This window comes from Equus caballus, chromosome 4 (assembly GCF_041296265.1).
Source record: "Equus caballus isolate H_3958 breed thoroughbred chromosome 4, TB-T2T, whole genome shotgun sequence".
NCBI lineage: Eukaryota > Metazoa > Chordata > Mammalia > Perissodactyla > Equidae > Equus > Equus caballus.
The window spans coordinates 88,364,668-88,376,868 of NC_091687.1; the positions used below are offsets into that span (position 1 = coordinate 88,364,668).

A 12,201-nucleotide genomic window follows, 5' to 3' on the forward strand; every position below is an offset into this window, starting at 1 on the left:
AGGTGGAGCGGATAGCCAACCCAAGAGGATACTGCTACCAGCAACGCCGCAGTACTTAGAGAAAAAAAAAGGAAAGAAAGAAAGAAAAAAATCCCTTGAATGAGCCCCACCTCCTCCTAGTCCCGCTCGGAGCGGTCGAACCGCCAATCGCGCCGTGGGGCGGGGCTGCGGGCAGCGGTCGCAGCCAATAGCTGTGGAGGGGGCGGGGCCCGGCTCCCGGCGCGCCGCGGCTGGGTCGCCCGGGACAGAGAGCGCGGAGCGGCTGAGGGCAACGGCTGAGCCGGGCCGCATGGAGGACCCCGCGGCGCCCGGGGCCGGGAGCCCGCCCGCCGATGGCAACGGCAACGGCAAAGGGAAGCAGGCGGCGCCTAAGGGCCGGGAAGCGTTCAGAAGTCAGCGGCGCGAGTCGGAGGTGAGGAGCCCGGAGAGCTTTGGGGGGTGCCGGGAGACGCCCGCGGGCGGGAAGCGGCGGCTGAGGTGATTCGGCCGCGTCCCCCGCCCGGAGCCCCCGGCGCTTCCCGGGCCGCCCCCCGGAGCCGGCCCCTGCGGGGTCCGCCGCAGCCTGGACCTGGGCTCTGCAGCCCGTGCCGCGTCTCCGCCCGTCTCCTGCCGTGGGCGGGGGCTGGCTAGCCCTCTGGCCTCCGCTCTAGGGGCGCGAAGGGAGCGTGAGATCGAGCGTCCCAGATACTTTTCAGATGTTTGCCTCTTAATCGCTGCAGCCCGTTCTAGTGGGGACTCGCGTCTCCGATTTTCAGAGGAGGAAACAGGCGCGGGGAGGTTGAGGCACCGGCCTGAGGGGTGGGAGGCCGGAGCCCGGCCGCGGGGACGAGGCCCGGCGTGGGGGCAGCGCCCGCCCGCGCCCCCCGCGGCCCTCGGGGCATCCGGACGTGCCGCGTGACTCCTGCCCGGCCGGCGCGCCGGTGAGTCGGCCGGTCGTTTCGGGAGCGCCTTCCGCGGCCATCAGGACCCCTACCTGTGCGGGTTCATAGACGGGGTTCGGGCTGGGGCGGTGCAGGCGGGAGTGGATGCGGCTGTGCCAGGATGCAGCCCCGCGGGCGGGAGTGTGAAGGTTCGGGTCGCCGCCTCTTCTTTTGAAAAGAAGTCCTAACAAGGAAGGTGAAGGGGGTGAATTATCACTCCCCCACCCCCGCATCCAGCCCGTTTCCACCAACCAGCCAAGAGTAGATGTGGCTCTGAGCGCGATCAGAACAGACCACAAAATGTCCGGTCTGGAAGGGTCTGTGGAGATCATCTGGTTTTAGCCCTTTCTTTGACAGAAGTAAGAGACGGAGGTAGCTCCCCCGATATCATGCCGCTGGCATGGTGGCCGGGAGCACAAAGCTTTGAGGTCGCTCAGACCGGGTTTTGAGTCACAGGCCTACCTACCATTTGCGCTCTGTGACTTTTGGCAAATTGCCAAATCTCTCTGAGCTCCAGTTTTTTCGTCTGTAAAATGAGGTTAACACTACCTGCCTCAGAAGGTTGGGACAAGGTCAGTGTAAAATGTTTAATTCAGTGCAGGCACAGTGCGTGTAATTGGTCAATACCTGGTGGCTGTTAGTTCTGTATCATCATCATCATCATCCAGGGGCAGAGCTGGTACTAGAAGGCAGGTCTTAGACTCCCAGTGCACAGTTTACCGTTTGAATACTATTTCACAGTTTCCAAAGGGATCTCGTGTATGCTTGCCATTTTGATACAAACGAGTAGGAATCCATCCCGTTTTTTAAAAGAGGAGAAGTGGAGGAGGTGAAAAGACTGGCCCAAAGTCGCACCACCTTTCAGAGGCAGAGCTCAGCACTCCTGTCATGCTAGCTGAGGGTTCTATTCACCGCCTCACGTCCCTCCCTGCCTCAGTGTGAATCTGGCCTTTTAGGGCACTCTATGCCTTCTTCCCCCATAGGGATGTTGTTCTTGCTCAAATGTTGTTTTTGGGGGCCAGGGGAATGACTGCTTCGTTAATATAACAATTATTGGGTCCTTTCTCTATGCCCGGCACTGTTTTAGGTGCTAGGGGTATAGCAGTGAGCAAGACAAGGTCTTTACCTTGTGGAGGTAACATTCTAGTTGGGGTGGAGAGACAGCGTATATGCGAGTAAATAAAATAATTTCAGAATGATATGTTCTGTAGGGGAATTAAAACTCCAGAAGTAGGAGGCCTTTTCCCTACCTATCAAGTCTTCCTTCAGGAAAAAGCTCTGATTGTACTTTACTTTTGACAGTGAGTTCAGTATCCGGAGGCTCAGAGCTTTCCACCAGCACTGCAGTTTACCTCCTGATTGTCTGCAGCTGCATTTCCTGCTTGGAAATAAATGAACAACTGCAGCGATCCTCTCCATCTGGGCCCATCACCTGCCTAAAGGCTGGCTGGAGAGATTAGCTTCCCTCCACCTTCCTGCAGCAGGAGTGCTGCTTTTACCTGTCAGCACGTCCCCTACCACCATAGCACCCAGGTGCCAGACTCAGATGACTACCTGCTTTTCCTTCCCTCCCTCCCTTTTGCTTTCCTGTGGATGACAGTCCTCAGGGGAGATGATTTTCTTTCCTCTCTACGGCTTCTAAAGAATTACTGGAAGAGAATTACTGTTGGCACAAGTCAAGAGAGCCTCCTCGTACATCACTGTGTTTATAGGGGCTCTGTTGAACTACCCTCTCCCAATGGTTTAGCGTAGTAACTTTCCAGCCTAAAAAGGAAATGAGAGAATAATTGTTTGCTTAATAAAAAGATTCTTACCCTAATGAAAGGATTCACCTCCAGCCTCTTTCAGCCAGATCCCCTGGTTTAATTGGTTCCCAAAGTCCTTGACAAAATTTTAATTGGTTTGTAGGAAAATGAGGGAAATTCTGGGCATTGAAGTGAGTTTTTCATAAAACGTAGTTCAATACATTAAATTTAAAGGATGTATGCGATTTAAAACAGTGTTTTTCAAACTGTAGAGGGTAACCTGTGAGTTGAGATCAACTCTTTTTTTAAGAAGTAGTATAGAAAACATCAGTGCATCGTATATAATAATGGTGAATATTATTTTGTTAAACTTTTTTTCCAGTTTGTGTGTGTGTGTGTGTTGGGACAGGATGTAAACTTTAGATATACTTTGATTTACAGTCAAAAAAGTTTGAAAAGCACTGCTTTTAATGACTTTTTTAATTTCCTTTTTTCTTTTTTTTTGAGCAAGATTAGCCCTGAGCTAACATCTGCTGCCAATCCTCCTCTTTTTGCTGAGGAAGACTGGCCCTGAGCTAACATCCGTGCCCATCTTCCTCTACTTTATCTGTGGGATGCCCACCACAGCATGGCTTGCCATGTGGTGCCATGTCCACACCCGGGATCTGAACAGGCGAACCCCGGGCGGCCGAAGTGGAACATGCAAACTTAACTGCTGTGCCGCTGGGTCAGCCCTGAAATATATTTTTTTTAAAAAAGGTTTTTTAAATCTACTTATCAGAGTAAAACACTAATAACCTTATGTCATTCCCCACGCTCCACCTTTTCTTTTTTCTTACCAGTCTCTGTAATCCAGAAGTTTGAAAATCTTTGCTATAGTGGATTTAAACGTGATTTGCCTTGGTAGTATAAATTGATAAAGTGGTTTTGGAAAACAACTTGTCATATACAAAGAGCTATGTAAATATTAATAAGATTTGATGCATTAATTCTGTTAATAAGAATCTATCCTTAGAAATGATCCTAAATATTAAAAACTTTTTAAGTGTATTACAGCTTCATGCATACAGTAAAGAAAAATTAAAAACAACGTAAATGTTCAACAGTAGAGAACTGGTTAAGTAAACCAATAGAAATTTGTCCACTTAGTTGTTTAAAGTGATATCATAATAATATAAGAAAATGCCTTTATAATCTAATATTAAAATTGTAAGTTGAGGGCCTGGCCTGGTGGCACAGTGGTTAAGTGTGCATGGTCTGCTTCGGCAGCCCAGGGTTCGCAGGTTTGGATCCCTGATGCGGACATGGCACCGCTTGGCAAGCCATGCTGTGGCAGGCATCCCACAGATAAAGTAGAGGGAGGGGGACACAGATGTTAGCTCAGGGCCAGTCTTCCTCAGTAAAAAGAGGAGGATTGGTGGCTGATGTTAGGTGAGGGCTAATCTTCCTCAAAAAAAAAAAAATTGTAAGTAAAATTCTGAGTAACCACCTACATAGTGCTACCAAATGCTGGGTGGTGTGCTAGGTGCTTTTCTTATATTAATTCATTTAGTCCTTACAATGACCGTATAAATTATCCTTATTTTACAGATTAGATAACTGAGCATGTCAACAGTTCGTTAACACCAATTCATTTCGATTCTGACACTACCTGTAGTTAGCACAAACCCCACAAGTTAAGGACTCAGTCCCACAAGACTGCCCCCTCTTCAACACCAGCCACAAGTGGGGTCCTCAAGCTACTTGCACTTCTGCCTGGCCACTTCAAATTTGGGGGTTACCATGATCCCCACCTCAGGTTCGATAATTCGCTTAGAACAACTCACAGAACTTAGAAAAGTGCTATACTTATGGTTATAATTTTATTATAAAGGATACAACTCAGGAACAACCAGATGAAGAGAGGCATAGGACAAGCTGTGGGGGTCGGGTGGTACAGAGCTTCCATACCCTCTCTGGTTTATCACTCTCCGAGCACGTTGGTGTGCCCAAACCTCATTTTTCAGAGTTTTTATATGAAGTTTCATTACCTAGGCATGGTTGATTACACCATTGGCCACATTATTGAACTCAATCTCCAGCCGCCTCCCTTCCTTGAGTGTGGGGCCAGCCCCCACTTTGAAACTCTAAAGGCTCACACTGTCACCCCATTAGCATAAACTCAAGTATAGTTGAGAGGGACTTATTATGAATAACAGACCCCTGTCACTTAGGAAATTCCAAAGGTTTTAGAAGCTCTGTGCTAGGAAGAAGAGGTATGGGGTGGAGGCAAAGACCAAATATGTTTTTTATACCATACCAAGGCACAGAAAGGTTAAATAACTTGCTCAAGATCACATAATATGTGACAGAGCTGAGATTCAAATTTTTAAAAATAAATATATATTAATATATACTGGTAGAAAATACCCTAAAATGCTTGAAGAGGTTAGGGAGTGGGGTTATACTAAAAATATTTTTTTAATGGGATTATGAATTTATACATACAATATCATAGGAAATCTAGACTTTAATACAACTTAGAGTAGAAATGATACCTTATTTGACAGTCCTAAAGTTGTGAAACATCAGAGCTGAAGGACCTCTTTTTATAGATGAGGAACTAGGATCCACGGAATGAGATTTTCCCAAAATCATACAGTGGGTTAATGACAGAGCTGAAGTTAGAATCCAGTTCACCTCTTTTATTTTTGTCCATCTCATTTTACTAGAGATTAACTAGATGCTTTTCTGGTCTGTGTTTATATAGATCAGATATGGGCATAGATTGTAGCTTTTATGTCTGTTCACCATCCTGGCCCTTTACCCAGAGTTTCTGATTCTATATAGGAATATTCAGTCCTGCCCTGCCCTGAGCCTCAAATTTTGGCTTGGAGGAGGGTACTTCTTGGATGAAAGGCCCAGATGGGACTCTCCTAGCTGCCTCCCTAGTCTAACCTTGGCCTCCAAGAGAGGAAGAGATGAAATGACAGTATAATTTTTTTTTTGTCAACCTTTTTCCCAAGTTACCACAAAGATTTCTCCATTACAGGGCTCTGTGGACTGTCCCACTCTGGAATTTGAGTATGGAGATTCAGATGGGCATGCAGCAGAGTTATCAGGTATGAATGAGGTAGATGCGTCTTTGGAGAGTGGAAGGATGGCCAGGAGGAGAGGGAAGGCAGCTTGTCTGTTCTCCACATTCCTTCTTTTCTCCACTCTCCAGTGGTAAATATCTCTTTGTTTGCTTTGACATTTCTTTCTGTGAACCATCCCTCAGCTGTGGTCTTCTCCATTCTGTCTTTCTGTCACTCTTTTCTGCTTACCCTTCTTTATTCTCTTTTGGTGCACTCTCAAATCTGTTTTCTGTTAACCTTCTCCCCATTTCTCCTCTCTTTCTCTTTTCGTTATTTACCCATATTTTTGCATGCCACCTTCTTTCTGCCACCCTCTCCCTCTCAATCCCATTCCACCTCTCTCTCCTTTTTTCTTCTACCTCCGTCTTGCCCCCTCCCCCTAAAAACCTGCCCCTTATTAAAATCTCAACAATGTCTGGAGAAAACTTATAGACAACTAGCCAGCTGAGCAAGGCTGGACATATCACCTATATCCATCATAGTGGAACTCTGCTTGGATGTTTCTGAGCTGGAGTTAAGTGATCCCATTCTTCTTTCAGTGCTGGGCTGCTTCTCTCTGTCTGGATTTTTAGTTTAGGCTAAACGTGATCTCACATTAAGGGCCTCCATGTTACATGTGCTATGAATACCAGTTATTAATAAACAAACTTTGGGTGGAGATGGTGTGAAAGTTAAATATCCCGTCACATGGAATTGATACTTTGAGATAGGCTTTTTCAGAGAAAAGAGACAAACATTTTTGAAGAAATTCTTGTGAATAAGCACAGGGAATAATTTTTGTGATGAGTGACAGAAATAGAGAGCTGAGTTTAATAACCCACAAAGGATTAGAATCCAGAATATGAATACATATATAGAAAGAGAGAGAAAAGATGAACAATCCAAAAGAGAAGTGATCAAAGAATACAAATAGGAATTCATAGAATAGAAAACCTTCTGGTCAATAAATATATGAAAGATGTTCAACTACATTAGTAAGTGGGGAAAAGCAAATTAAAATAATGAAGTATTATTTCTCATTCATCAGATTGCAAAACTTAAAAGATGGGTTGATGAAGGTGCAGAGAAATGAGTACTTTTATACACTGCTTGGCATGAGGAAGCAGAGTATAAAATTGGAAAGCAGTTTGGTCATATGTAGCAAAGTTGAAGATGCACACTTATTATGACCCAGCGATTCTAGGTGTACACTTTAAAGAAACACTTGAGCACAAGAAAACATGTACAAAGATGTTTATTGTGGCCATCATGAAAAATTGAAAACAACTTAGTAAGAGAATGGATAAACTGTAGTGTATCACTATAATAGGCTATGTATAGTTGGGTACTGTGGAGCCATTAAGATAATTGATTTATATCAATATGCTTCAGTATCAATAAATATTAAAAACATGTTGATGGGGAGAAAAGAAGTGACAAAATAATATATACATGTATCCAAAAAATGGCTTAAACACACAAGTCTAAAAGTTGTTTCTAGGGGCTGGTCCTGTGGCCTAGTAGTTAAGTTCAGCACACTCTGCTTCAGGGGCCCAGGTTCATGGGTTCAGATGCCAGGCGTGGACCTATACCACTTGTCAATCATGCTGTGGCGGTGACCCACATATAAAAATAGAGGAAGATTGGCATAGATTTTAGCTTAGGGATATCTTCCTCAAGCAAAAAGAGGAGGATTGGCAAAGGATGCTAGCTCAGGGCCAACCTTCCTCACCAAATAAATAAATATATAAATAAATAAAGTTGTTTCTGGCAAGTCTAGTTGCATACTTGATTGCAAACAGTATCAGTTAGGTGAATGGATTTTTTTCTTATGGATATGTTAATGACACTGTTTTTCATGTAAAAAACTATTGAAAGACATAAAAAGCTTCCTAAGAAAAATAATTCATGCAATGTGATACTGCTTGGATAAAAAATTTGAAAACAGAATATCATGTGTTGTTTACAGGCACATACATGTGTAGAAAAAAGTAAAAATAGGCATGTGAAGCATACACACCAATTTCATTATAGTGATTACCTCTACAGAGGGAAATAAGATGGACCAGGGAGGAAGAGGGGACTTTAGATGTCTGAAGCAATATAAGAAGTGTTAACATTTGTTTCATCTGAGTAGAAGATACACAGGTGTCTTATATGTATTCTTTATTTATCTGTATATGAAAATTCATGATCTAAAATTTAAAACAAACAAAGTTCAATACCTAAGAGCCTTGCTCCCTTTTCTTACTGGATTTGTACTCTACTCTTAAAAAATATATATCCACACCAACCACTAATGAATGAAAAATTTAAGATGCAGAGATAAGATTTGCTTCTGGTCATTCCAGGATTCTGAAACTCAGGACTCAAAAGCCCTGGCTCCCAGATGAGGTGTTTCTCAACCATTAGACAGTTGGCTGGAACATAAGTGACTTTCTTTTGCTTTGTGAATTATTTGTGACCTAGTTAAATTTCTAGCAAGGGTCTTAGGTAGGAAACAGAGTTTTGAGAAAATCTGTTCTATCACCTGTTGACTTCAATTCTTCATTCTCTGTAAGGTGAGGGTACTGGGATAGTGTTCTGGAGTGTGTGTGTATGCATGTGTATGTGTGTAAAAGGGTATTTTTATTTCTCATAAGCTCTCTGCATTTTGTGTTGAGAGGCTACTGTCAGCAAAGTTAGAATTTCCTGGGCCACAGGCAGCCCTTTGGCAACCATGGCTGCTTCTACATGATTTGATGCTGCCTCTGCCTCAGTGGCCATGGGCAGGAACCGAAACTTCTATACCCTTTGAGGAAACTCAGCAGGGAAAGAATGAACTGGCTCCAACCCCAAAGAGCCGTCTAACACATACTCCAGCCCTCACCCTGACTCCCTGAATAGCACAAGGATCTTGCCTCTGAATTTCAGGAGTTGTGCTGCCCTCTTATTCCCTAGAGACAGGATAGTCTCAGTATGGGTTGACAAGCAGAAGGGGTTGCAACCCTAAGAAACAAGAGTAATAACATTAAACCCTCTCTGCTCCAACCCTCCTCCTGGCCCTCACCAAATGTTGAAGGCTGCCTTCTCTGCTGTAGCAGCCAGCTGGCAGGCAGAGGACAGGTTTGATGGTTTAATCACCCAGGGACACAAGCGGCTATTTTTAACTGCTCTGAAAGGGAGGAAGCTGGCTCTGGATTGACTTGGACGTAGGAACGTGTTGGAAGCTTTAGCTCTTTCATGCCACCCTCTCCATCCCAGCCCCCTTCTGTAAGGGTCTGCTCAATGTTTATGACTCTGTCCTATCTTTTCTGCAACAGAATTGTATAGCTACACTGAAAACCTGGAATTCACCACTAACAGGAGGTGCTTTGAAGAAGATTTCAAGACCCAAGGTGATCCCAGATCCTTATTGATAAAGACCTACTGTTTCCCTCCATGATACCCCAGCCTGACCTAGAAAGAGCCTAAAACAAAGTATGATCCTTCTTCATCCTCTCCATAACCGTATAACTTCTTAATCCTTTCTTGCATATGGGACACAGAGTTTCCTATATCTCAAGTGGAGAAGCTATGGAGTTTCCTATATCTCAAGCAAGAGAAGCCTGAGCTGGGTCCCTTTCCCTGCTATAAAGGGCCAAGAGAACAGCGGGGTGGGGAGGTGGGGCTGGGCAGGTGTCCTGCTGCCTCGTAGAACCCTGTGCCTAACCTTGTCCTTGACCTTAATGTTCAACCCCTGCCTTCAACTCTGCCTCACTCCCAATAGCATCTAATAATAATTTCATAGGCCAACACTGTGATCCTCTCAGACCTCCGTTTCCTTACTTGGTCAGTGGCAATTCAATTTTCAGCTCAACGAGTGTGTGGTAAGTACCTGCTTTCCACCAGAGATGCAGGAGGCAGGGGTGAAGGTGAATTTGCAATATCTTCAAAGATATTATAGTCTAGTAGCAGAGGGGAGATGTGTACATCGCAGACCTAGTTGAGGCCAAGAGGAAAATGGTAAGTGTAATAAGAGAAGTAAAAAGTATCTTGTGGAGACAGAGCTTCTGGCCAGAGCATTAATGGAAAGAGGTAACTTTGTATTGGACCTGTAATGATGAGTAGGAATTGGATATGTAGGGGGACGGGGAACTCCTTGAGAAAAGGCAGAGAGATTGGACAGTACAGTCTGTGTATGGAGTATGGAGGAGATGTAGAGGAAGATGATGCTGCAGAGTGGGTTTGGGCCAAAATATTTTGGGTCCTTTACTTTTTCTGTCCCTTATTCTTTCTCAGCTAAATAAGGAAAGCTTTTCAAGAGAAGAATTTGTTGGGGGCTGAGATGAGAGGAGGATATGCTTTTCCAGGAAGGGGAGGCAGCAGCTGACGCTAGATCTGTATGGCCTTCTGTCCCCAGTGCAGGGCAAGGAATGGCTGGAGTTGGAAGAAGATGCCCAGAAGGCCTATGTGATGGGACTCCTGGACCGGCTGGAGGTGGTCAGTAGGGAGCGGCGACTGAAGGTGGCCCGGGCTGTTCTCTACCTGGCCCAAGGTAAGTGACCACCTTTGCCAATTTGAGAGGAGCGGAAACTGGGCAGAGAAATGGTGTTATCAAGACTAGGATGAGGCAAGCCATGCTGGGAAAGCAAGGTCCCTGCCTCTCAAGGACAGATCTTGTTGTGTGCTAGGGGTAACCTCGTACTTATGAGGAAGATGAGGAGATGCTGGTGGGTACGGTTTTGGATCACTTGAAATCGGTCTTTGTCTTACCAGGTATGCAAGGATTTCTTATAGGGTTCTTTTTTTCTTAACCTGGGCTGTAATCATATGTGGAGACTAGCAAGAGGGTCAGTGCGCCAGAGCTGACGATGTACCACCAGCTGAGCATGAAGGCTTCTTCCATCAGCTGTGGCCTGGCCCTGACACTGAGGGGAAGTAGGGGGGTGCCACAGGTTCATACATGGACCCTCTGCATTGTTTCTCGTTGGTATTTAGAAGGTTCAAGCCAACAGAACAGCAGGAGTGGATGCTGTGAGTAATTTGGAGATGCTCAGAACTCAATGAGATTAATTGAGGAAAGCTTCCCAGACGAGACCTATTAGCCAAGTGTTGGAAAGAGAAATGAAATTCCTAGCTAGAATAGTAAAAATAAGCCCTGAGATCATAACTAAGAGGACTGTTGGTAGAACCAACCAGTTGGGAGCTAAAAAACTGTAAAAGAGGGCCTGGCCCCGTGGCTGAGTGGTTAAGTTCGCGCGCTCCGCTGCAGGCGGCCCAGTGTTTCGTTGGTTTGAATCCTGGGCACGGACATGGCGCTGCTCATCAAACCACGGTGAGGCAGCATCCCACATGCCACAACTAGAAGGACCCACAGCGAGGAATATACAACTATGTACTGGGGGGCTTTGGGGAGAAAAAGGAAAAAAAATTTAAAAATCTTTAAAAAAAAAAAAGCTGTAAAAGGAAATCATAAATGGAGAGGGAAGAGAGGGGACATTAGGCAAAGGTAAGACTAAGCAAACAAGGCAGTGCCCAACCAACCATATCTCTTGGGCTGGCACACTGACCAACTTCCAACTACCTATACCTTCATCTTTTGTCTGAGGGCTTTCTCTGCAGCCCACATAGGGCAGCCAGGAAGTGCTAGGGAATTAATGTGCTCCCCTGATCCGGCAGCACTCATCAACAATGACAGGAGTTAGTGGATGAGTAGTCCAACTACCTCAACCTTATTGGGTGGCATGATTCTGAGTTGTGTTTAATACTGTTTCCCAGAGCTTCCCACAACCTGGGGTTGAACTCTTGGCTGCCTTTTCTTCCCTGTCTCATTTTCTTACTTCTTTACTGATGGTTCCTGGGATCAATTCCCAAATAAACTACTTGCACTTGCATCTTTTATCTCCTAGATCTGCTTCTCAGGGAACTCAAACTTAAGCCAGTGATGAGCACATTGGACTTAACCCTGGAGACTGCCTCTCTTCTCCCTCGCCTCATTCTAGGAAGCTCTGGGAGGCCCTTGCCCTACCTTTGTCTGCATAATTGTTGGGCAGGGCGTTGGAAGATAGTTTTAAGATCATGGGACAGGGTGGAAGAAACTGGGATACTCCCCTCCCCCTCAACCCCTATGGCACTGTCTGGTCCTTTAGGCACTTTTGGGGAATGTGATTCAGAGGTCGATGTGCTACACTGGTCCAGGTACAACTGCTTCCTGCTGTATCAGATGGGGACCTTCTCGGCCTTCCTGGAGCTACTTCACATGGAAATCGAGTGAGAAGCCTTAGGGGAGGGCTGGTCTAGACAACCCCCTTCCTTGAAGGGTGCCTCATGTCCTTTGCTGGTTCCCTCACTAGAGATCTCTGTGGGAGCTGTGTCTATTCACACCTCAGTCCAAAGCTCACTGACACTTCCCCTCCATTCAGCCATTCTCTCTGATATTCTGTCCTCTTCCCTGAGGTTGTTCTCACCTGCAGCTTCTGT

General features: G+C 45.6%; 1 protein-coding gene across 4 annotated transcripts in view; it reads left to right on the forward strand.

Annotated features, from left to right (window-relative positions):
- Nucleotides 1-209: 209 nt before the first annotated feature.
- The window catches only part of STRIP2 (striatin interacting protein 2), a 43,666-nt gene continuing 31,674 nt past the window's right edge, over nucleotides 210-12,201 (forward strand). For 2 of the 4 annotated variants that reach the window (XM_023639668.2, XM_070265058.1), the window contains exons 1-6: nucleotides 215-412; nucleotides 5,697-5,766; nucleotides 9,063-9,137; nucleotides 9,530-9,608; nucleotides 10,142-10,276; nucleotides 11,871-11,991. In XM_023639668.2, the coding sequence (XP_023495436.1) occupies nucleotides 333-412; nucleotides 5,697-5,766; nucleotides 9,063-9,137; nucleotides 9,530-9,608; nucleotides 10,142-10,276; nucleotides 11,871-11,991 (560 nt within the window). In that variant the 5' untranslated portion in view covers nucleotides 215-332. Of the gene's footprint in view, nucleotides 413-5,696; nucleotides 5,767-9,062; nucleotides 9,138-9,529; nucleotides 9,609-10,141; nucleotides 10,277-11,870; nucleotides 11,992-12,201 lie in introns of all 4 variants that reach the window. The other 2 variants (XM_023639669.2, XM_070265060.1) reach the window with 2 other exon arrangements.